Source organism: Saccostrea echinata, unplaced genomic scaffold (assembly GCF_033153115.1).
Source record: "Saccostrea echinata isolate AGI-Se365-2 ecotype Australia unplaced genomic scaffold, CSIRO_AGI_Sech_v1 ptg000006l, whole genome shotgun sequence".
In the NCBI taxonomy this organism is placed as follows: Eukaryota; Metazoa; Mollusca; class Bivalvia; order Ostreida; family Ostreidae; genus Saccostrea; species Saccostrea echinata.
This window is the reverse complement of record NW_026889755.1, coordinates 5106979-5133955: the sequence shown is the minus strand read 5'-3', so window position 1 is coordinate 5133955 and position 26977 is coordinate 5106979. Positions and strand designations below refer to the sequence as shown.

Genomic DNA, 26977 nt, shown 5'->3' with positions numbered 1-26977 from the left:
TATATAGACTGCTCATTATTCAATGACTTTAGAACATTTAACTGAACTCGCCTTTAATAAACTTCCTGGTTCTCGGCCCTGCATAAAACAAAAAGTAAATGTTACCAATTCTTGTGTGCCCTATATCAACAAGATATCTGCATTATATGGTAAGTAAAGATAGAAGATGAATAAATTTGCCTTGGTGTGTATTTTGCATACTTATGGAATCGAAAAATAATTACATGTATGATAATAATTTTTTGACCGTATTTTTACTGTTTACAATGTTTTGAGCTTATTACTTTTATGTTTCTTGATATGCATTAATTTTATGTACAGTGCACTAATTCTAAGAAATAACCAACACTATGTCAAACTTAATATCGGTACAAATTCTAGCTACATATTATAAACATGAATTGCCCTTTTCGTCTTACTGAAATGCACGTCCCTTGAAATTTCAGTTCAGTAAGACTGTCTTAAATCTTTTACTTCCTTCACTACAGAGAATTGCTTTAGTCTGTTTCTTTTAAATACCTTGAAAAACGTGCTTGCATGTCTTTTTGATAGACGTTCATGGTTTTAATAAAGACGGGATGGGTGAACATTGAAATCCGACATTAACTTCGACTCTGTGATAATTAATGGCAAAGATTGGAGCTCAATAACGACTTTTTCACCAAAGCTGCCTCTAAGATTGACAAAATGTGTTGTGTACCACAATTGCAAACCTTTTTTTTTTTCACATGTGGTCATTGTTGTTATAACCTACAGTGTTTTTCTTTTACGAGGAGCAAATCGTCCAGTCCGTTGAATGAATAGCATTGTATGCTGTTTACTGTTACTTTTCATTTTTACTTAAAACACATGGTTAAAGTCAACCCATAATGGAATATTTAGCAGATTTAGAGGAAAACAATTGAAAAAAATTTCGCTGTTTTAAAAAAAAACAAAATAGAATAAAAAATAAGGAACTAATAAACGAGTCATATTCTCACACTGTGTTTTTTTTTCCGTCTAAAATTGTGTATTGAAATACCCATCACAAAACATTTCTCAAAACCTTCTTGATATTGGAGTGTTTGTAATGCTATTGTTCTAAGTTGCTGTAAGTTACTTTGTTGACTTAAAATTTAATGTTAAATGATTTAAAGTACATAATAAAATATTATCTATGCCACATTCATGTTCTGCAAAAGAACATAAGCGCTTTAAAGATAAGAAGAATGAGTAGAACTTTGCATCACACAATCTCTTATACATTTCTAACTTTAAATGACCAACAAAGGGATTTTTTTTAACATTTCAAGACGCGTGAACACCTATGTTTTTCTTATCGAGCAAGGAAATCAACCTGACGTTTGTATTTACCGATGGTACAGCAAATAAATGTAGATATAATGGAGTAGGGACAAAACTAGAAGTCTAGGTTTATTTAGCACTTTGAGCATGAAAATAGAAAATAATTTTCTTCTGTGATATGTAAGTATAAAACAAGATGTGTTTGTGAAACACTGATGCCCCTTATGGAACTTAACTTTCTCAAATGGAAATCAAAAATGTAGGTACCCAAAGTAAGGTCTTGTCTCGAGGAAAATAACCTGAGAAACAAGAAAGCCCTAACAGCAACCATTGGATATGTATAAAAAAAGGTTAAAGTGTTTCAAAAGTCAAATATCAAGGTCAAAATTAATGATGCCAAAGGAAAGGCCTTCTCACAAGAAATACACATGTGAAATATGAAAGCCGTAGCACCAATAGTTTTCCAAAGGTAGGTCAAACGTTAATAGGCCAACGTTAAAGTTTTTTTTAAAAGTAGATCAAACTCAAAGGTCAATGGATTACAATTGTTGGTGTCCAAAGGAAGGTCTTGCCACAAGGAATACACATGTTAAATAGGAAAACCCTAGCACCTCCTGTTCAAAAGTTATGTTCAAAGTTAAAAATTTTCAAAAATAGGTCAAACTCCAAGGTCAAAGGGTCAAAATTGTTGGTATCAGAAGAAAAGTCTTGTCACAAGGAATAGACATATTAAATAGGAAAGTCCTAGCACCTACTGTTTAAAAGTTATGACCAAGGTTAAAAATTTTTAAGCATAAATCAAACTCCAAGGTCAAAATTGTTGGTATCAAAAGAAAAGTCTTGTCACAAGGAATAGACATATTAAATAGGAAATTTTTAGCATCTACTGTTCAAAAGTTATGACCAAGGTTAAAAGTTTTTCAAAAGTGCGTTAAACTCCAAGGTCAAAGTCAATGGACTATTGTTGCTGGTATCCAAAGGAAGGGACTTGTTACAAGGAAAAGACATATTAAATAGGAAAGCCCTAGCACTGACTGTTCAAAACTTATGTCCAAGGTTATAGTTTTCCAAAATTTGGTCAAACTCCAAGGTCAAGGTCAGAGAGTCAAAATTGTTAGTATCCAAAGGAAGGCTTTATCAGAAGGATTACATATATGAAGTATGAAAGCCCAAGCACCAACCGTTCATAAGTTATGGCCAAGGTTAAAGTTTTCCCAAAAATATTCAAACTCCAAGGTCAAGGTTGTTGGTATCCAGAGGAAGGTCTTGTCACAGGAAATACACATGAATATAGATCTGATTGCTTATTCTTTAATGTTTGTATAGAGGATTCTTTTTATATAAAGTATTAGCACACTGTAATATTGATTTTATGAGAAGTTTGTACACGCCAGACGTCATAACTTCATTTCATATGTTGAATACTATAATTGAGTAAACCCCCCCCCCAAAAAAAAACAACAAAAAAAACAAAAAACAAACAAAAAACATTTTTAAAAAAAATCGTCTGGGATTTGACCCGGGGACTTCTCACTTGCTAAGCGAGAATCATACCCCTATACCACGAAGGCACTTGAATATACAAATTAAATGCAAACATTAGATCACATATAATGTTTATATTCACGTTCGATATTGTCAAAATTTGTACACAATACATGGTGTCTAATTTAGCTATTACTGAACAGTTCTAATAGATGCAATTAGAATTATCATGTATACCGACAACCTGTAATATACGAATAACTCTCCACATGTCCCTGTGCTAGAAATAGTGCCAAGCGACGTTTAATACAATAAATAAAAAACAAAACGGGACGGGACACAATGAGAGGGGCGAGAAAGGCCATAGGGAGTTATGGTATAAAGATTCATTGCAAAAGCTCATAAGCTTCTTGAGATATCGCCCGGAAACGAAAGTGTTACACACAGACAGAATGTATGAATTTACGACCTTGAACTTTGACCTTTTGACCACAAAATCAATAGGAGTCTTCTTTAGGCCTCAAAGAGTTACGTAAAATTTCATTGCAAAAGCTCAAAGGATTCGCGAGATATCGCGCGGAAACGAAAGTGTTAAAACGGACAGAATTTATGACCTTGACCTTTTCACCTCAAAATAAATAGGGTTCTTTAGGCCATAGGGAGTTGCTATGGAAAATATCATTGCGAAAGCTCAAAGGGTTCTCGAGCTATCGCGCGGAAACGAAAGTGTTACAGACAGAAATACAGACGGACGGACGAATGGACGGATAGACAGACCTAAATTAATATCCCCCACTTTCCGTGAAAGCTTGGGACAAAAAAAAATGGAAGAGCTGAAAAAAGTGGGTGCCAAAGACCGCAGCCAAATACAATGAAGGATCAGAGCTATGCATGAGGGAGATAATCCTAAATTTTGAAATGAATTTCTAAATTTTTCCACAGCAATTAAATATATATCCGTATTTTCTAGCTAGTATAGAAGTACTTAGCTTCTGGGCTGTAGAGACTCTCGGGGACTAACAGTCCATCAGCAGAGGCCTCGACCCAGGGGTCAAAATGTAAGTTTTATACGGTACCAATTTTGATGCACTACATGCGCATATATACATCGAAAATATAAAACTGAACATTTCCTTAAAAAAAAAAATCCCTTCGCCTCAAAATATTGTTTCTCACTTACTGCCTTTCGTACGGAATTTGATCGTGCACATTTAATTGAATATAGTTCAATCAACATTGTAGAATCCAAATTAATTACAAGCCGAATTTAGAAATAGAGGTCCACAACAGAATCTGCTCAAAAACCCGGGACCTGGAGAACGAATGCCTGGGGCTAGCGTAGGTGACACAACATTAGTGTGTGTCCGAGGGTTAATAATTAAATAATTGGTTGATTGGTCAATTACACAAGAGAAAGCTAAATATGGGTGATTTGATTCGATGCGCAAGAGCATACTCTACGTAGGATCAGTTTTTAACAAGGATATCAAAAGTCTTTTTTGAAGTCATCCTTTTGCAAGTTATATGGTCGATACAATGACCTTATCAGCAAATACAATCTATCATTAAGTCAAATGCTGACTGACCTTTTTCATTCAAATTGTTAGGCAATTATTTAAACACTGAAATTTCTACGAATTATCCGTTTATCAAATCATGACACGGAGCACACGGTAGGTGTGACCTGTCGACGGGATGTTTACTCCTCCATTGCACCTGATCCTACATGTACTTCTGATGTTTATGGAGGTCCGTGTTTGCTCTGCTCCCGATTTGTATTGTTTATATGGACTATGAGCTTGAATACTGTTGGTTATCTCCATTTCAATTAATTCGATAGATAGTGAGGGATGTCAATAATTACAATTCTTCATTCGATTTCTCTGCAATACAAGTACATGTACACGTACAGCAACTATTGCGCAAAATTCCTATTTCAAGAACTGAAAAGCGATATCGACCACTCCGGCGGAGAACCTTGTGAACTTGTGGGGCATCTGGTGTGCTTTTCAGAATTTAATTTGGCACCATTACCAACTAAGCGAAGTTATGAAGTGAGAACAAATACAAAAAATGAAGCGGAACGATTTTTCGTATCCATTTAAGATGTAACATTTGTTGTTGAAATCAACTGACAGTAAACTACTATTGAAAACGTCCAAGAGTGTTTTCAACAGACACTTCCGGTAAACGTAAAAACAGAAACATTATGGTCAGACCTGAAAATTCTGAATTCCATTCCTCTTTTGATCTTGAAAACTCCTCTATCTCATGAATTTTTTAGGTTCCTTGAATTGAAAGTAACCTGTATTATTTTGCCTGTTATTTGTTTTTTGATGAAGATACGCAACTGAATAAGATTAATCTTTTAATAAAGCAATACTTATATGAAATAAATATTTTGTATTAAAATGCTTCGAAATTCAAATGTAGAAATTTAACCAATTTTTGTCCAAAAATTGATATATACAATGTTAAAACAGAATTTTTTTATTCTTAGAATCTCTATCGAATTGTAAAAGTCAGTGTACTGAATACAATCGAAATGGACATGCATTAATCCTGAATCTTTTGTAAAGAAAAAAAAAATCTCATTTTTTTCAATAAATTATATGCGATGATATCCTAAGATTCCATTGAATATACTCGAAGCATGAAAGTCCTTGATTTTAAACTACAAACGTCCAACGTATCGTTTATCTGAATTGATTGATTGATTGATTGTTCTTTTACGTCCCATTCGAGAATTTTTCACGCATAAAGAGACATTACCATATACCGGTGAAGGGCTTCAAATCTAGACCTTTACTCGGCACTCAGGTTCTTTTTCGTGCCAACGCCTACCGTGACACGGGGACTCGGTTCTTAAGGTCTCATCCGAAAGACCCCCCAACTTCCACTTCAAAGTGCCGAGCGCTTGGTGAAGGAACAGTTGCTACATGTACCCATAGTTATCTACTTAGGTCAGTCGCGGCCGTGATTCGGACATACGACCTTCCGATCACGGAGTGAGCGCTAGACCGACTGAGCATCCGTGACGGTTTATCTGAATTGAGGATTCATTTATGTCATATTAAGGTATTTGTTATTTTTTCAGGGTGGAGATGTTGATTCTAAGCCTTGTCCAGTTTCTCTTGTGTGTGACATCTGCTTGTGGCGTTGGTAAGTTAAAAAACGTTTAGGAAAAAAAGCCTGGAATACATTGCATGTTTCTTATTTTATATTTTGTACAGATAATGTATTATAAGCCGCGCTTTAGTCAATATCTTTAGCATGATATAATGTCAGTGTAGCACATGTACATACATAATTACATACAGACTTTGGTATAATAAATTTTCGAATATTTTTCATTGACATTTTCAAGAAGCGTTGCCTAAGGGGAAGAAGGACACATGGTCACATGACTGTTTAACTACGACATAGTCTACGTCTATATAGTGCAAAACGTGTAAACCATCAGTTCTGTATACATTTTTGACAATTTGTTTTACTTTTATTTACATCTTATTTAAAAAAAAAATAAAAAGTTTAAACATTCTTGTAAATGTTAACAAATTATGAAATAGATTGTTCTACACCTCTGTTATCTTAAATTGCACGTCCAACTAGTTGGTGACGATCTGTTAGTACAGCAAGATCATACTCGGTGAATACAGGGGTGGTATTATTATGTAAAAATAGGTCATAATCAGTATATGATGAAATATTTTGAGAACCGGGGAACACAAAAATTATTTTTGCATGGCTGATGACGGAAATCTTATGTAGGTATATCTTATTTCGCTTATTTAGCTTACGCGTGACGTCATAGTTGTTTTTTTTCCATACTCGAGAAATGTAAACATGACACATTTTTGTCATGCTTATGGCTTCTTTAACGATGTCCTGTGCAATATTGAGGTCAGCTTCACCATTCAATTTTTTTTTACAGTTAATCAAAAATATGAAGGACTTGCATTTCAACGTAAATTTTAAAATATTGACTGATATAAATTTTGGCAAATTAAGTTTTTTGTTGTTTGAGTTGTCTGAAAAAGTACGTAATTTTCCCCATCCAGATGCAGTGTGATAGAAGAAACTTGCTTTTTCGAATTATAAACACTATTCATACTCTGAAATATTTTAAAAGATACATGTCCGCTTACATATTTTTATGCCCCGGGATCGAAATATCCCGGGGATATATTGTTTTGTCCTGTCTGTTTATCTGTTTGTCTGTCTGTCTTTTGTCAACTTTAACCTTGCCCATAACTTTTGATTGGCTGAAGCTATGACTTTCATATTTCACATGTGTATTCCCTGTGACAAAACCTTTCTTTGGGTACCATCATATTTGACCTTTTGACCTTCACCTTGGAGTTTGACCCACTTTTGCAAAATTTTATGAGACTTTAACCTTGGCCATAACTTCTGAACAGTTGGTGCTTAAGGTTTCAAACTTCACACGTGTATTCTTTGTGACAAGGCCTTCCTTTGGATACCAACAACTTTGACCTTCTGACCTTGGAGTTTGACCTACTTTTGAAAAACTTTAACCTTGGCCATAACTTTTGAACGGTTAGAACTAGGGCTTTCATACTTCACATATGTAATCCTTGTGACAAGACCTTCCTTTGGATACCAACCACTTTGACCTTGACCTAGGAGTTTGACCTACTTTTTAAAAACTTTAACCTTCGCCATAACTTTTGAACGGTTAGAGCTAGGGTTTTCATTCTTCACATATGTAATCCTTGTGACAAGACCTTCCTTTGGATACCCACCACTTTGACCTTTTGACCTTGACCTAGGAGTTTGACCTACTTTTGTAAAACTTTAACCTTGGCCATAACTTTTGAACGGTTAGAGCTAGGGCTTTCATACTTCACATATGTAATCCTTGTGACAAGACCTTCCTTTGGATACCCACCACTTTGACCTTTTGACCTTGACCTAGGAGTTTGACCTACTTTTGTAAAACTTTAACCTTGGCCATAACTTTTGAATGGTTGATGCTAGGGCTTTCAAATTTAACATTTTTTATCTTTTGGCCTGGATTTTGACTTGCATTTGAGAAACTTTAACATTTGCCATAAGCTGCCATACGGGGGCATCAGTGTTTCATAAACACATCTTGTTTATCTATGCTTAAAAAATCCCATTATGGACAGAGTAATGGGCCCTGAAACATGGACAACTAAAACTCCACTAAGATACTGTAGGGCGTAGTATTTGTCAATCAATATCTCTAAAATAGGGTAAGAAACCTAATGATATAACTGCTTTAAGATATGTGGGACATACTTAATTAGAAATATACAAAATATGGAAAAAAAATTGAATAAGAATTTTTTCAGCTCTAGGTTCTTTTTCCCCTTAAGACATGTGACGTGCACAGAACCCTTGATTGCCTTCAGAATTGAGCACAATACTGTCACAGTTCAAATGACGTAAAATGCGCTAAAATATTTCGCGACTCTTGCATAGGTCTGGATTGCGCATGTAAAAAGCTGTAACTTTTAAGTTTTCTGCCCTTTATATCTACCTGTATTTTATAATAGATAAATGACGGATTCGATGCCTTTCGTAAATAATCTTATGCCCTGTTCACACAGATGCTCGTTAAATATTTAACTCGCAGTAAATTTATTCGAAGTACAGTAATGCCAATTAAATTGCCTTTACACTACAGCTAATGCGAAGTAAACTAATGCGCATTAGAAATTTGTTTCAACAGTAAAGGAAATAAAACGTCATTTGTAAATCACGTCATCTCTGCAGCAGATGTACATCTGACATGATGTCATAGTTCTGTACACATTTTAGTGATAAACTTGATTTTCCTTCGTTTTTTTTTTAACTCAAATATAGTACTTAAATCTTACCACCGACACATGGCATGTGGCTTAATTTTGCTATTACGCTTGCGTCAAAATTTAATTCGAATTAGCTTCGCTTAGCATTCACATGGATTTAATGCGAAGTATTTTGATGCGCAGTAAATTAATTCGAATTAAACCAATTCGCATAAAATTCTCCTTGTGAACACGGTTCAAATTTAAATCGCAGTAACTTGCGTTTAATTCGAATTAAACTATCCGTGTGAACAGGGCACAAACTGTGTAAACATTAATATTAGTAATAAGTTCATGCATCGATTGCATATTATTATAAAGTCTACTTCGAATAGGCGAGACCGTCACGGTAGCTCAGTCGGTAGAGCGCTCGCTCCATGATCCGGAGGTCGCCAGCTCGCATCTCGGCCGCAACTGATCTAAGTCGATAAAAAAAATAGGTAGCAACTGTTCCTTCGCCAAGCGCTCGGCACTTTTGAGTGAAAGTTGCGGGTCTTTCGGATGTGACCTTAAAACCGAGGCCCGTGTCATGGCAGGCGTTGGCACGATAAAGAACCCTTACTGGTCAATGGCCCTGAGTGCCGAGTAAAGGTCTAAATTTGAAGCCCTTCACCGGTATATGGTGACGCCTTTATGCTTGAAAAATTCTCAAGTGGGACGTAAAGCTATCAATCAATACAACTAAAACACAAAAATCTGCAAGACCAGGAATCAGTTGTCCGTACACCTTATTTGTTGGTCATAATAGTAGCAAATATTTCAACGTTGCAATTGGTACTGAGATACAAAGAAATCTTTTAATAACAGAAGTAGTGGAAAGATACAAGATACAAAAACAGAAATGTTTTCTGCATTCTCTGAAAAAAAAAAACAATTTGCGTTACAGTTGAATAAAAAAAAAACATGTTAAAGCTGACATGAATTCTTAAAAACGCAACATTTGCATCAATGTACGACTTGTTTCATACCAACTATTCCGCCATATTTCTTTCAGATACCTTGTCTTGTTGTAACGATATATACCACAATGCCCTCGTTACACTTGAGTGAATTTTTGGTTCGGCTATCGACGCGTGCACATCTCCGATAGTAAAGTATTTGGGAACACATGAATTGATAAAAAAATTTTAAAACCAGAACAGATAAAAACAGTCATAACGATAATTATGAATAATTATCGTTTTGAATAACATAAATGCAAGTTTGGAAGAAAAAACATAGTTGCGCGTTGTTTTTTAAAAGCATACCAATATATGCATAATAAACTTGAAATAATACACAGTAAAACTCGTACAAACAATTTCCAATACTCTATCGTAAGAATGGAACAAACCACCACTCCACCAGCGTATTTCCTATGCATGTCCATATGCATTCAAATACAATTGATGCATATCGAGAGAACACGTCGAACACTGTAAACTTATTCATACCTGGAAATAGACCACTGTACCCGTTCGAAGATGTGCACATGCCGAATAATTTACACCTTGTATTCCATTTATTGAAATATGCATCACAAAAAGTAATAAACTCCATAAATGCTCAACAGTAAACACGTTGTCACTTCATCGTACAACCTAGCACTCGAATACGCTTAGTCCGTGCTGATCAGATTTTGGTCAGGGAAAATATCAAAAGTAAAAAAGGGAATTAGTATTTGCGCGACTGGGTAAAAAATAAGACATCACTTAAAAAAAATGTCTGATTGCTGATTTCAGGCACGTAGCATCTAAGAAATAATGGTCATTTTACCTGAAAAATCTTTGGCAAGCAAAAAAAAAAAAAAAAAAAAAAAAAAAAAAAAAAAAAAAAAATTAATAATAAAAGTTATAATAATAAAAAAATAAATTAAAAAAAAATAAAATATAAAAAAAATCTCCAAAATCCCATTTTATGGGGGGGGGAGGGCAACTTTTTTGAGGATTTGACTATAGTGCAACAAAAAGTGAAGGAGTTCAGCATTTGAGTGTGTATTTCATACTAAACAGTAAAACATTATGCTCGGAAAAAGGGGGCATCCCCCACCCACGCGTTCGACAGGGATTTTTTTATTTTAAGACTGGCTGCCCCCCCCCCCCCCCAACTCTTATCCAACATTATTGTACATTGTACTCAAATATTTTTCTGCCAAAAATGATGAATGGAATCCCTTGACTACGGATTTTTTAAATGCCTGTTTTTCTCCGTCACTTCCCCCAATTTTTAAGTGCATAAAGTTTTTCTTTTGCTTGTCAATCATTTTACTGCCCCCGCTCCCCCTCGCATACACACACTTTGAGAAACGGTGCTACGTGCCTGTTTTATATGCATGTATAGAAAGTCTTTCCAGTTTGGAGAGTTTCTGCAGGTAGTCTAAAATTTGGTACCTATTCAATTTCTTGTATTTTGAGAAAATCTTAAAAAATAGTATAAGGATCACTGAAAACCTAAACCGCAAGATTATAAATATTTTATGCATTTTCAATACAAGTATACTCTCTCTCTTTCTCTTATGTGTAAGTATTCATACATGTAAGAGTAATAATGCATATAAAATCCGATGTAGTAAAAATCATGGGAAATGATATAGTCTTTATAAGGGCAGATTGAGGAATTTTTCTGGGGCAGGGTGGATCAAACCTGCTGAAAAAATTGTCTCCTTTTTTGACAAGCCAAATAGAAAAGGAAAAGAAAAGGAAAAAAACTACACACCCAAACGAAAAGGGAACAAAAACAATTGTGAAAACTATATATCACGGGAATGGAAACATGTGGACTCTTCTCATGTACTTTCCAGAAGAAACAAACTCAGTATTTTTGTTTCTTTACACCTTCGAAGAGCACAGAGGGTTCCTACCAGAAATTTTTTTAAACAAGGAAAAAAATAACCAATATCAAAATGTTTTGTGTGTGTGTGTGTGTGGGGGGGGGGGGGGTGGACACTGTCAGGGGCACATTGTTTTCCTTTCCTATAAACTTTGACTATTATATAATATTTGAAGAAATAATACACATGCACGCAACCATATTTTAATCATTCAGTCACATCACAAAATTTCTTTAAATATCTAAAACGTGTAAATATGTGTAGTTGTTAAAAAAAACTTATGTAATGTAATAATAATTGCTTTTGCATCGCCTCGTGATATCTTTGGCAATGCGCGCGAAGATTGTTGAATCACACCACTTCACATTTGGATACACGGTAGAACTATTTCAATTATCAATATTACTTTCACATATTCTAATAGTGTAATACTTACTCAACTTCAATATATACAAAAACATATACTGTAGATTATTTATATACACATAATTATGTTTGTGCTTGTAGGTAATTGTACAATATTTACACATTACTATTTTTTCCATTTTACATCGAAAATATTTCTTTTTTAACTGTGTAATTAACTTATCGGTAAAACAAACATCTAATTAATTTACAGTTATTGTTATTACAAAGAAATAATCAAATTCCCACTTCGCCTCAGAACTTTTTCACATTTTTAATTCCTATATTTCACAGTTAAGGCGAAATGGGAGCACACCATTGTATCAATCGTGCTTGTAATTTGTGACGCCTAAAATTGTCCTGATTTGAAAATGTCTACAGAAACAAATTGTTGAGTATGTGTTAATTTAAGATATATCAGTTTTATATCTAATATAGTTGAGGCCAGTTAATTGCAAGTATTTAAATATATTTGATTAAGGAAAATCCGACCTTTTCCCGACGTTTGTTTAAAATATATTGAAAAATGTATTCTACTTACCCCCCCCCCCTTTTCATTTTCTTTAAAAGATGTAAGATCCGTAACAAGAATGTATGTTTATGTAATAAATTTGTTGTAATGAAGCCACATTCACGAACATATTTACTACATGTACCGACAACAGTTAGTTTGATTTCTGAAACGTTTTATTTGCGTGACTATATTGTCTAATCAGGAAAATACCAGTGTCTTTTCCACCTTCGATATTTTCCCTGACCAAAAATGCTGATTGGCAGGGACCACGTGTGTTCAAGTGCTAGTGACAATTTGTTTACCATTGAGTTACAAATGGAGTTATTACTTCTGTGATGCATATTTCAATAAAAGGAAAATAGGAAGTAATTCTTTCGACATGTGCACATCCCTGTAGCGATAGCTGTATTTCAGGCAGATGAGTAAAAAGCGTTCGACGCGTTTTCTCGGCATGCATGCATGCATGTATTACTTCAATGCGTAAGTTGCATAGTATGTGCTTATACCGTGTAGCATGCATAAAGCTCAACAGTACAGTGGATTTTTTTGTGGAAAAAAATGCATGTGGTAGCTTCTTTATTGTTCAAATATATATGTTATCATGTATATCAAACATGCATTTGCCGTTTTGATTTTTATGCATTGCATCAAAATTATTCAAAATTTATATACTCATTTCCAGTTTTCAGTAAAATTCCTAGTTTTTGGTAGGATTGTTAGATTTATTGCATGTTCCAAAACTGCTTTATCGGAGATGTGTACAGGCCTACATGTTTTCGGTCAGTTCATGACGTGTTCCAAAACTTTGCTATCGGAGATGTGTACATTCCGACAGTCAGGCTAGAAAATCACTCAAGTGTAAAAAAGGCATTCGGGTTTATATAGCCGGTAAAATAAGTGAGCGAATCCGGAAGAAATATGGCGGAAAAAGGAGTACGGGAATGAAATAAGTCGTGCAAGGATGAAAATATCACATTTTTAAGAGTTCATGTCAGCTTTAACTTATGAATTAATGAAATTTGTAAATAAACTCCGAAACGCCTGCACTAGAAATTCATATTTATATAACCGTCTAAATTGTGCATTCAATCTTGCAGATAAATATAAAGGACGGAACTCCAAATATACGGCAATAACAATTTATTAACAATGTGGACAGGCTCTGCCATATAGCGGACAAGAGCGCTGTCCAGCGTGCTGTCCAGTGTGGCTGTCTTAGCGAAGGCCAGTCGATAACTGTCTAATATGTACAAAACAGCAATTAACATACAATTTACGTACAATTTACATATTTACAAGAAACTATTTATCAATTATTTAATCAAATATTTGTATTGTCCAGGAGATAAATGTTTACTCGGGTGTTTAATTCTGAAGTCCTATGACACCCGTAAGTTCAAACTGGCCGGAGGCATTTTGATCATTGTCTACGATTTGTCCCGGATTAACACATATGTTTTTACACATAATTTCCTTGGTCACTTTTACTCCACTAATACCCTAACAAAAAATTACTATGGTAAACTATAGTTAACTAAAGTTTACTATAGATAACAATAGATAAGGAAAGTTTCAAAATTTTTACTATAGTTAATCAAAGTTTCAGTTATTACTATTATAGTACATCAAAGATTCAGTTTTTTACTATAGTAAATCAAAGTATCAAAGTTTTCACTATAGTTAAATTTTCAAAGATTTTACTATAGTAAATCAACGCGTTGAAACGTTTTCACTGTAGTAAATCAAAGTTTAAACGTTTCACTATTGGTTATCAAATATTTCATTACAGTTTGTTGCTCATTTTGCTCGTTTTTCTTTGGGGTGGGGGGTGGATTGTTGTATATCTTATTATTTTATTCAAATGCAACATCTTAATTTATAAATTAAGAAAATACACGTTTACTGAAGCTGATGGAGCAGGTATTTGGGTTCTAAATGAGCAAAATTTCATTTAATAGTTTACAAGTATTAACTTTCTCCATAAAAAAAAACTAACACTACACAAGCATGAAATTTAAATACGTTTGAATATATCTTGTTTATGTATCAGTCTATAGGCGCGAGAGGCAACCTCGCATTAAATTTAATTTCTTTTACATTTTTATTAGGGAAGAGGTACGGTTTATAAAAAGTTCTCTGAAGCTTTTATGAATACTGATCATGAAATTTCATACAATGTCAAGAATGGGAATTCAAAAATAATTCCACGGTTGTATTCACAATAATAAATCAAAATTTCATTACGGTAGACCGACTTAGCTATCGTGAACGGTCTAGTTGTATTGAAAAGGGGATTCCAACTTTTTCAAACTTTTCTCGGACGACACAATAGCCAGGAATCTGAAATGTTATACATGTATTGAAGGTACATGTATTCATTTTTGTTTTTGTTTAATCCTCAACACCTTTCATGAAATACGTCCAATTTCGATAATAAATCTTTTAAAGTCAAATATGGCTTTAAAATTCATTATATGTAAATGTACCACTTAATAAAATTCAGCTCTTGTCTCCTAAAACAGGTTCGTTTAACATCACATAACACTGAATCTTTATCAATAAGTGTCTTTTTGCAATGTTTGTATCAGTAATGCGCGTATTATTTATTTTATAGGAAATTTAGCATTAGAGAGACCTGCTTGGCAGGCGTACAATTTTACCGGTAAATCTATAGAATGGGGTGCCTCAAAAGCGGTGGATGGGTTTTATGCCAAGCGTGGAGCTAATGGAAACAAATGCACGATCTCGGGAAACGAACAACGTACGGCGACATGGTGGGTGAATCTACAGAGTGTTGTCAGCATTAGTTATGTCAAGATCTACTACAGAACTGATAATCTTCAAAGTATGTATATTAAATTATTTGAATATATAATTTGTGTTCATGGATATCAGATGGATGTCCAAGAAGACATCTATAAATGTTTCTTTGAAATGAATACCTCAGATAATCGTTTTGTTCTGTCTCATCAAAAGTTGGGAAATATATCCATTCTGGTTTTTCCAGATTTTTGAATATGGTAGGCGTTTTATGACACGAAAGTTGTAATGAAGCTGAGAGAATTAAAACAAATTCAAAACTCAATCTTTTATTAGGTAAGATAGGAAGTCATATATGATCTTGCAGCTCTATATATATGTACAAGTCCAACTAAAGATAACCGTGGTTGTGCAGAATTTCGTAATTATGTAAATACTTTTCAAGGTCCAAAAGATTACAGTAAAGTCACTTATGTGCTACGAATTATATCAGGTCAGAGAAAGAATTAATTTATCACGAGGGTGGACAGTTAGCTAATCTCTATCACTTTCACTGTCTGTCTTTTTTCTCCGTCTTTCAAGGATTCCAATTTTTAAGGTCAGCAACTAAACTGTTTGCAAGATTATAATGAGGAATTTCTGTTCATCAAGTCTATAAAATTTGTATTGACTGGCACCATGACAATATGGCACAGTTGTTTCATAAGTATGCATGTTGACATTCCCATGCGTGTAATGTTTCTATTTTGTTGAAGTCATATATCCTCTGGGGTTCCAGTTTGAATTTTCGCCTAGTGTTATTTTCACCCTATCGTACCTCTAAACGACAAAATATGTTAGACATATAACTCCCTTGTTCTTTGAATTCTCCCCGTTGTAAATTCCCTCAAACTGCGATGAGGGCGAAAATAAAACATATATCTACTTAGGAAATGTGCAGCCCCAACTTTTCATACTTATCTCCAAAAACTTCGCAGGTAGGTTAAGGCTTCCCGAAGAAATATCACAGTGCACCCTGTGCCTTCACATCTCTGAACTACCAGAATATGACGTCATAATGGAAAATGACGTCAAGTCACTGCAAACTTGAGGTGTTATGACGGGGAGAGTGTCATGAACTTTACACTTTATTTCAAACTACATGTAAAATGCTCGCTAGCTATTGCAAAATTCACGGGTCGTTAAAGGTTCTCTAAGTCTTATATGTCCGATTATTTTTAAAATACACTGCTTACCTACCCTTGATTGAAATTCCGCATGTTCAAAATGCTTATGAAAAATATACTTTTGAAATGTACTCTGTTTTATATCCGTTGTTGGAGGTAGAATTTATTTTGTGTGTATAAAAGAGTCTGGCGCAGGTGATTAATGAGGATTAATTTGAGAATATTTGTGGAAATCTGTAAGAAGATGTTGTTCTCTAACTGAATCTTGCTTGGGAAAAATGTGTGTTGGCTTTGTTTAAATACAGATTACGATATTGTGTGGAAAATACCCTCAAATTTGTAGGTAAGCTGAATTTCTCACGAAATATTTTGTACCCAAGTAATACTATAACTTTTCCCAAGCACATTTCGGATACGAAAGGATACGATGAGTTTATTTATATAACAAAATGTTAATAATTATTGAGTTAATCAGTTGCGCCGAAGCGATTTATATGAAACACTTCCAAAAATTATAAATGACCGTCACGTGATCAACAAAGTCTTGTGATATCATTACAAATATGTTAATATATAGCTGAGGAAACCCTCTATATAAATTGGAAGTACTAAAGTTCAATACTTATAAATTAAAACCAAAACCGACCTCGCAATGACATACTATGTTTTGAGCACATTTTAAAGCTTCGGGAAGCCTTAACATAGCTGCGTTTGTTTTGCTCACTTTCTTGTTTATGCTCATCCATAAAAGCGAGAGGACAACACAGTAATCGACAAACTTCCCAAAAACTACAAAAAACTATCATTTTATTGTGTGTGTACACTAAAACGTTTAACTCCAATCCCTTATTTGTATTAAAATAATGAATTCTATAGATACATGTAATAGTTGAAGGCTATGGTACGAGGATTCATTCATCATATTCATTGCAAGAAAAAACAAATATGACTCACATGGATACAATGGCCTATGTTTAATGTATCTTATTTTTATATCATTGTAGGTCCTAGCGTATACGTTAGTCGATTTGCAGGGTTTTTCCTATATGTTTCCAACACGACCGCAAAAGAAGACGGTCATCTATGCTTCCATGAGATACAGAATATCAGTGGTACACCTATAGAAGATCAGAGGATAAACTGCTCTGTTTATGGACAATATGTTATATACTACAACGAAAGGAAAGCTGGTGTGACGTATCCTAATTACTACTCTAATTATGCATATAATGAATTATGTGAATTGGAGGTCTATGGTGAGCTGAATTATATATATTTTTGTATATCTTGCATGTTTATTAAAAAAAAATAGCATTTGTAATTCCTTTTTGAATGTTGCGTTCTACGTGTTGGTGGATAATTTATAAAAGTGTAAAACTATATTAAGTCAGATACACCAAAAGCCAAAGTTTATTATTAATTGAAAAATAGGGTGCCATGTTCCTGGAAAATATGGAGTACATTGTAACCAGTCATGTTCTGAAAACTGTCAGGGACGTCAGTGTGACGCCGTTACTGGTAACTGTGTGAATGGTTGTAATCCAGGATATCAAGGTCCGCACTGTAGTTATTGTAAGTCTTTCCCTGTATTCTATCCTTAAAGTATTCTTGATTTCCCAAATATTAAGATCACTGAGTTGTGAAGGACAGCAGCAAATCCATTTTTTTCTATTTTTTTTTAATAATGAACATTATTCACTAGTTAATTTAGCATTGCAAAGACCTGCCTGGCAGGCGTATGGGTATTCGCAAGCTTGGAATGCTGGCAAGGCAGTCGACGGACAATATTCTAACCGGGCAGCTGGAGGAAATCAGTGTACAATATCAGCAGACAAAAAAAGCACAGCTACATGGAGAGTGGATCTAGGGAGTGTGGTCAGCATCAGTTATATTAACATCTACTATAGAACAGAGAATGACCCTAGTAAGTGTGTCTTCTGTGTAGTATTGTTATTTGTGAATGCCAGTAATGTTAAGTATACTTCTTCCTTATTTGAGGAATAATTGCAAAGGGTTTAGTATTTGTTTAATTTAAAAACAGGCATTTCGCAGTCTTTCACAAGGATGCCTCAGGATGTTTTAGACAAGGTCTGCGTTTTTTTGTAAATGATTTACTCAAAATTGGTTTACATCCTTAGGAAAAATCCTTGTGTGTAAGGGTTATTTCAAATTTTATTTAAACCATTGCTCTTTGGACCAAGTGAAGATTTTTCGGAGATCTCCCTGTTTACAGAGTGATGAGGAAATAGTATTTGTGCACGTGTAAGAAACATGCATTATAGCATTCATAAAAGGGAATATGTATTTGAGCAATTTGTTTTCTTGTCTTGTTATATTATGTGTTTCGGCAGTGATCATTCTCATGTTCTTTTATTAAGGAGGAGGAAAATAATATTTTTCCCTATCAAGGTCTAATCTTATTATTATACATTTGTGTTCACTGTATAAAATTATTGACTATTATTTCGATTTCTATTTCACAAAATAATTTAATTTTGTATAGTGACTGTGCAAGATATTGAAAGAACGATCTGTGAAATAGTTTCTAAAAATTGCGAAAACCTTTAAAAGGCTCACTTCTATCAAATATCTATTTGTTAAAAACTTTCTTTGCAATTGATATGTCGTCAAGAATGACATGATGTCCGTTTTTTAATGACATTAAATGTTGTTATTTGGTGTTTTCATAAGATGTATCAAATACAGATGTCAGAGATATCGATATTGTTTTGAAATGAAAATTAAGATTTCATAAACTAAATCTCCTCCATGGTAAAGTTATTGCTTTCATTTTCACCTGTATCAGGCTAAAACTCAGCTAAAAACTACAGCATAAAAAACATAGTATATGGTAGGTGTTTCTATAATCTCTGGTTTAGAATGAAGTATTTGTAATTAGCTGTATCTTGCTATAGTGAAATCTTTAAATATAAAAGTTTGATTTTTCCGAAAACAAAATTAAAGCACGCTGAATCGAGAACTGAATCGTAAAAGCGTATCAAAACAAAAATCTGAAATTATGAACAAAACCAACAACATTTATATTATCTATACTGATAATTGGATTGGTTTCAAAACTGGTACAATAACAATAATTATTTCTTTTTAAATTTTATTTAGGTCCTGGTAGATTCTACGACAGATTTGCTGGATTTTTCGTTTATGTTTCAAACGATACATCTAAGGATAACGGTACCTTGTGTTTTCACGAATTGCAACAAGTGGATCGTACACCAAAAGAGGACCAGACAATAAGCTGCCCATTTGACGGAAGATATATCATATATTACAATGAACGTGGGAAAACTGGTGTTACCTATCCTGGATACTATTCTCAATATGCATTTAATGAATTGTGTGAATTGGAAGTTTATGGTGGGTTTAAAAATTGTTTTATGTCTGTATATATTATGACCGCTATTTTACCAATAATCATCAGAGTTTTGAAGTTTTTTGGCTTAAGAAACAGTCAGATTTGAAATAATTTTCATTTCTTTAAACAGGATGCCCTGATTCTAGATATTACGGAAAATATTGTGACAAACTTTGTCCAAACAGTTGTCTTGGACAAAGGTGTAATATATCTACAGGGAACTGCCTAGCATGTACGCCGGGATATAAAGGACCTCGCTGTAGTCAGGGTATTTAGACAGAGAACAGGGAGAGGCACATAAATAAATTAATAATCTAAGGGTCTCACAACAAAGCTGATACCAATTTCATTTTCTTAGTATTTCTTTTAAAACATCACCTCAAGACTCAAGTCTTCTGTTTTACGAAAAAAAGTTTAGGGTTAAGCTTTTTGTTACAACAGAATTCAGTGGTCAATATCGTTCCCACTAGCGAAATATGATATATATATACAGATCAATAACTATACATTGCTTACAATGCATGGATTGATATTTAATAAACACGCTTCTTATACAAGTATATAGACAATACAATTATACAATTACTGGCAAATATATCATAATCATCTTTAAGAATGTGAGGGTGGATTGTACGGAACTGATTGCAGTAAAACGTGTGGTCATTGTCTTGGTAACAGACAGTGTCACCATATAAACGGTACATGTAAAGAAGGATGTTCTGCGGGATATGAGGGATCTCTTTGTGTGAAAAGTAAGAAATATTACAAATTTGATATAAATTTAAGCGAACCTGCAAATTGATACTCCTGTAAATTGCATAAGTATACGTGTATACACTTATATCTTACAATCCATTTAGTTCATTCTTTAAAAAAATGCAGTTGTGTCTAGGATTGAGTGAAATACATAAATTTAATTGTACCAGTGTATAATTCTTTAACTCAATGCATGGAAACAAACAAAATAACAAAAAAGGCTCATAGAAGTATTGATATACTTTGAAAGAATGTGATGTTGGAAAATATGGCTTGAAATGCAAAAGACTCTGTGGATACTGTCGTGATGGAACATCTTGTCACCATATAGAAGGTACATGTCTACAAGGATGTTCTCCTGGATATATGGGTTCCCTTTGTGACAGTGGTAAGTAATTTTTTATTAATAAAAGATTCATTGCCAATTTCTGACATTAATAAAGCTATGTTTGTCATACAAATTGAAAGTAAAATATAATCTCTGTAGTGTCTATTTTGTGAAAGATGAATGGAATCACGTGTTTGAAAAAAAAAACCGCACATAACAAGATATTTTCATATTGTATTTTCTCTGATTATATCTTAGAATGTGACATTGGAATGTATGGTGCTAACTGCAGTCACACCTGTGGTCATTGTCTGAATGATACACAATGTCATCATGTTAACGGTACTTGTTTACAAGGATGTTCCACTGGCTACAAAGGATTTCCTTGTACTGAAGGTAAATAGGTACAAATAAATTCTACATCTGTATTCAGAAACGAAAATATAAAAATCCATTGTGTTACTGATTCTCTAAAAGTCCATATTTTCATTCAGTTTTTTTAGCTATACTGGTCAGAGACCAGAAAAGCTTATGCGATAGTTAGGTGTCCGATGTCCGTCTGTCTGTCTGTCTGTCAGTATGTAAGCAATTTTTTAAAAATGCTACTTTCAATATAACTTGGCACACGAGTAAACTACACTTAGATACCTAAATGTCTTTATGGGTTTTTAATTTCGATAAACATGGTTACTAAAAATAAAATGTATGTGGAATTCTTTCAACTTCAAAGTCTATTCCTCCTATAGTTTTGGTCTGGTATCAATATAAAGTCTATTCCTCCTATAGTTTTGGTCTGGTATCAATATAATCTGGCACACAAATAGACTACACTTCGAATTTTGATTTCAATGAACAGTATTGCCTTGGTTACTAAATCAGAATTTTTTGTGAAATACTTTTAAAAGGCTATTCCTACAGTTTTGGTCTGATATCAATATAACTTGGCACACAGATAGAATATACTAGGTACAATATTCTGTTGATCGAATTTTGATTTCAATAAGCGGTGTTGCTATGGTTACCAAAAACAAATTTCTGCGAAATGCTTTCAAAACGCTACTTCTACAGTTTTGGTCTGATTTAGGGAATAAGTACCTTCTCATATGTAATTTGCAACCGTTAATGCTGTGTTAAAGGTTGCAAATTAAGAATTACAAATAAGAAATAGTTATTCACAAACGAATGCAATTATGCTTTTTGTTTCATGTATACGTCTTCTTTTGTTGCAATTTGTTATATGAAATACGTCGTGAAGGGTTGTGTTTCTGCGTTTTTCTATTATGGCGTCACTATCACAAGCTTTCACACTCGTTATAACTTGTCTAACTACCTCAATCTTCAGTTCATTAGCCATTCAAAATGCGTTATACAAAACAATTGCATTAGAATTCAATTTAACCTGGATTAGATAGATTACACTCTGATATATGTTCATAATTTTTGACTTCGAGACTTTACAAAGGATCATGTTCTATTTATTGCTGTTGCATAGTTTCAAATCCAAGACAGTGGTACTTTTCCTTTGTTATAAGTACAAACAGGTAGAGCTGGTCAGAGACTTCTGGTTTTTAAGATACATAGAGAGAAATAGATTTTTATAATATAGACATTGATGATCATTCCCTAAGAATTTTGCATTAAAAAATATTGTCTCATTATTTTTTTTGTCTAACATATTTTCTAAATTTATTGGGATAACGCTAAACTGAAATTTTTAAAACCCAGAAAGGTTAAATATTGTCAGGATGTTTAGAAAAAACAACAGGACATTTTGTCTAATGAGAAGAAAAAATTCAAACAATTTGCTTAAAGAAAACCCTTCACGGTAGCTCCGTCGGTAGAGCGCTCGTTCCGTGATCGGGAGGTCGAGATTTCGAATCTCGGCCGCGACTGACCTAAGTCGATAAAAAATGGGTAGCACTGTTCCTTCGCCATGCGCTGGGCACTTTGAGGTGAAAGTTGCGGGTCCTTCGGATGAAACCTCAAAAACTGAGGCCCCGTGTCACGGCAGGCGTTGACACGATAAAGATCCCTCACTGCTCAATAGCCCTGAGTGCCGAGTAAAGGTCAAAATTTCAAGCCCTTCACCGGTATGTGGTGATGTCTCTATATAAGTGAAAAATTCTCGAATGGGACGTAAAACAACATACAATCAATCGATCACACCATTTCTGTAATATCATTGTTGAAAATTAAATAAATAACCATGTAAAAATACAATTGGGACCTTCTTTGACTGTGAAGTTTATTTTTCAACAGGTGACAATAACATACCGGTAGTTATTAAACCATTCTCTGTTACCTGTATCGGGATCACCTCGAATATTTACCGTGGGAGATAAAAAGACAATGCATTTAAGGGAGCCAACTGGGGTTTTATTGTGTGAAAACTACTATAGAGAAACTCTTAAGTTTTATACTATATGTACCTAACATTGACTTAAGTACATGTATATATGCCATGTTTAGTGAAAATCTACCGTCTATTTGTTATTTTTAGGGACCATCTCAAAATACAGATACATTTACTATAGGATTATATAGGAAAATACCATATTTTCGCACTTCGGAGCAAAATATACAAATGCTACTATAGACTTTTTACTCAAATTATATTATTTGATGGGTAAAACTAAATTGTACATTTTATGCAACGAACACAAAAATTCTAACGTCTGGTTTCCAGAGGGGGCATCTAAAATGTCAAAATTCTTGATATTTTCCTATTTTACGGAGTACACCAAAACGTAAAGTACCATAAATTTACATAAAAAAAATGATTGTGAGATTCTCAATTTCGTATGTTTAAAATTTCAGGATCATCTTTTGTATACTTTTTATTCTAAGACATAATTAATGACCCGGCTTAAAAAAACGTTGGTTATTCATAACGTCAAAAATACACTATTACGATGTCTATCTACCCATCATTTTAATGGTTAAAAAAATCAGTTATTTAAAAACGTAATTTAATTTTTTAATCTGACATTTCCTAAATTTGTTAATTGTTATAAATTTTGTAAAAATGGTTGCTTTAAGAGAGTAAATTTTACTAGGCTGCGCAAAGTATTGCGCAATGAAAACTCCAGTCGGCCCCCTTAAATATCACAACTTTCTTTTTTTTACAAGAATGTGATGGTGGAATGTATGGAAAAAACTGCAACCAAACCTGTGGTCATTGTCTTAATAATACACAGTGTCACTTTATTACTGGTACATGTTCAGTAGGATGTGCGGATGGATACGAGGGTTCCCTCTGTTCAAAGGGTAAGGAGTCACCGCTCTCAAATAGACACAAAATGCAGTTATCGTTATAATATGTTTTTTAACTTTACAAAAAATAATATTTTCATTGTGGAAAGGTATTTTGTGTGCTGTTTAAAAGTTGCTTTCAAACAAAAACAACAAATGATTTTAACAAACACAGAAGAGTTCAGTCAGAAAGATATGTCATTTTTTTCTCTTCGAAAGAGTAAAGCAGTGAAATACACATTGCAATTTTTTAACAGAATGTGGTCTCGGAAGATACGGATATAAATGTTATGGAACTTGCGGCCATTGTATCAATGATACAAACTGTGACCACGTCAATGGTTCTTGTGTACAGGGGTGTTCTTCTGGATACGTGGGATTGCTATGTAACACACGTAAGAAGTCAATAATTTAAAAAAAAGAAGTCCATTGCAAAATAAATATCGATAGAATATACAAAAAAAGTTCAGTATCTAAATTTTATTATAACAACCTCTATAGCGTTTTATTGTTATTTTTAAAGGTATCCGTAACGATCTCTTTTTCTAGATAAATAAATCTTTTATAGCATACATGTATAACAAAAATCTTTCAAGGAATGATACGTGAATTTTTGTAGAATGTGAAATGAGGAAGTGGGGTATAAACTGTAGGAACAATTGTAGCACAGACTGTGTCAATCAGAAATGTTATCACCATTCTGGAGATTGTATAACAAATAAGGTAAACATTTATGGCACAGAAGTAGAACGCAGTTCAAAATTTCTCCTTAGAGGGCGACATAACGCAAAAGTGTTTATACTGCATTGATTTGAAACTTTTCAGCCTTTAGAACTACAAGAAGAAAGGCCTTCAGCACTTGCTATAGCTGGTGGAGTGATTGCCGCCATTTTTGTACTCCTAATTATTGTAGTTTCCATCATCTTGCGCAGGAGGTAAGTCTCAATATCGCATCAAACTGTATCTTATTTCAATTAAAATGGTTAAGTATTTGAAATTTTTAATTTTAAATTTGGTTAAAAATCCTTGATTGTATTATATGATTATCTAATGTTACCAAAATAGTACTCGTGATAGTTCTCCACATTCCTGAATGAAGATTATATAAGTTTGTTTGTTTGTTTGTTGTTTAAAGTCCCTCTCGAAATTTTTTACTCATATGAGACGCCACCACTTGCCTGTGGAGAGCTGCAAATTTTGACCTGAACTCGGCACTCAGGGCCATTTAGTAGTGAGGAATCTTTTTCGTGCCAGCACCTACTGCGACACGGGACCTTAGTTTATATGGTCTCATCCGAAGAACCGGTCTCCACGTCCCACAGAGTGATTCGAACCCTCGACGTAAGGATCAACCCTTACTCCGTGGCTCTAGAACGAACGCTCTAACCACTTTGCTACGCAGGCGACGGATTATATTAGTGTTATGCATTTTATCTCAAGTAGCTTAATGTGAATACATAATTGTTGTATCTCTGTGGATTTTTATCATGTCGTCATTTTTTTTTTGTTATTATAAAGTTAACATTCTATTAAGAAGGGATTCTTGTCCGGTTTCTGACTAAATGAAATATTCAAAGAATATTTCCTTATATGCCTTATACATTTAGACGTAAGGGATAAGAAAGATAAGATTTTTCTTTCCTCCTCATAATTGTTCAACTTTAAAAAGAAATGGTAAATTGAGTTTGAAATCTATAGCAGGTACTGAATTTTTGGCGGAAGGGCGGCGTGTGAAATTATCTCATTTTCTGTTTCTCAATGTTAATTTCAGAACAATGAATTTAATTAAAATTTCAAACAGTCAAAGACTTAAATTTGCTAATGTAACTCAAAGTAATAATTATGGGTAAAAGTTTTATAATTTATCAAATAAATATGATTTTCCAAACAAACTACAATCTTGTTAGCTTTTGAAAGCTTCAATTTCTAATCTCGGAAAAGATTGAGTACAAAATCAGTACAAAGTGGGGTTTTTTAGTTAATGGTCAAACCTTTTTTTTGGCATCATTTAGTACCTTACTATGAGCACTTTACAATATGTAAAAATAAAGAAAAAATCAAATATACAAGCATATAAATATAACTTATATTCCCCCCAAAAGTATGGAACACAGAGGAAATTTGGGATACACAATATCAATTTTAGTTATATGATTGATATTGATTTGGAATTATCATACGATTCTATATGGTAAAATATTTTCTGCAAAAGAAAAAAAAATATTTGATATAGAAGTAGATATCTTATGATTAGCAACAGTATTTTTTTATTCTTAATATAAAGGAAAAGATAATATGACTTCAACTGACATTGCTTCAAAAATAAAAGGGTCAAATTTAATTTAATTTATACAATCAATTAGTGATGTGATATTGCCAACTTGAATCTAGGAAAATTCCGTTAAAAATTGAATATAATAAATATGTTTCGACGAGTCAAACTTCGATTTTGAATATCTTGATGATTAATTAGTGATAATACAGCTATTGACAGTAAGTGTTGTGTAATTTGCGGTGTATGGATTAAGGAATGATTTTGCTTCCATTCCTTAGACTCTTGGGAAGGAAAAAAGCGTCGTTTTTATTGCAAATGAGAGGGGTTTGTATCCATTCAGAACGTTATGCCCAAACCACGATTTTTTCTACAAAAATTATTTTTAAGGAAAAAGAATCTTTCAAGAAATTAATTTCTAACAACGTAATGGCCTACAGTGCCATTGAAGAAGTAAAATTTCTAGTTCATGATATTCACTACTTGAACAGACAATGGATTTAAAGAATTTCTGTGAATATCAAATATTAAAATACAAAATGAAGGGGAACTTGTATTACTCAAACTCAGATAGGACAATAATTAGTCCAAATGGAAGAAATCATTCTATTTATTGTGAATGTCTCGATTTGTCATTGAATTCGTCTTTGTTTCCTCGCTACTGGGTTATTTTTCTCTGCTTGAGGTTTACACATGGAAGATTGAAGGTGTATTATTAAAGAATTATTAAAGAAAT

The 26977-nt window shown here is 33.6% G+C and overlaps 1 protein-coding gene across 1 annotated transcript in view; it reads left to right on the top strand.

The window, feature by feature from the left end:
* The first annotated feature begins 4092 nt into the window (after positions 1-4092).
* LOC133180195 (receptor-type tyrosine-protein phosphatase epsilon-like) overlaps positions 4093-26977 on the top strand; it is a 31731-nt gene continuing 8846 nt past the window's right edge. Inside the window, exons 1-10 of the mRNA XM_061314760.1 lie at positions 4093-4107; positions 5867-5931; positions 14923-15179; positions 17265-17516; positions 19764-19901; positions 20640-20777; positions 20976-21113; positions 24227-24364; positions 24589-24692; positions 24795-24904. Coding sequence (XP_061170744.1) covers positions 4093-4107; positions 5867-5931; positions 14923-15179; positions 17265-17516; positions 19764-19901; positions 20640-20777; positions 20976-21113; positions 24227-24364; positions 24589-24692; positions 24795-24904 — 1355 coding nt within the window. The remainder of the gene's footprint in view (positions 4108-5866; positions 5932-14922; positions 15180-17264; positions 17517-19763; positions 19902-20639; positions 20778-20975; positions 21114-24226; positions 24365-24588; positions 24693-24794; positions 24905-26977) is intronic.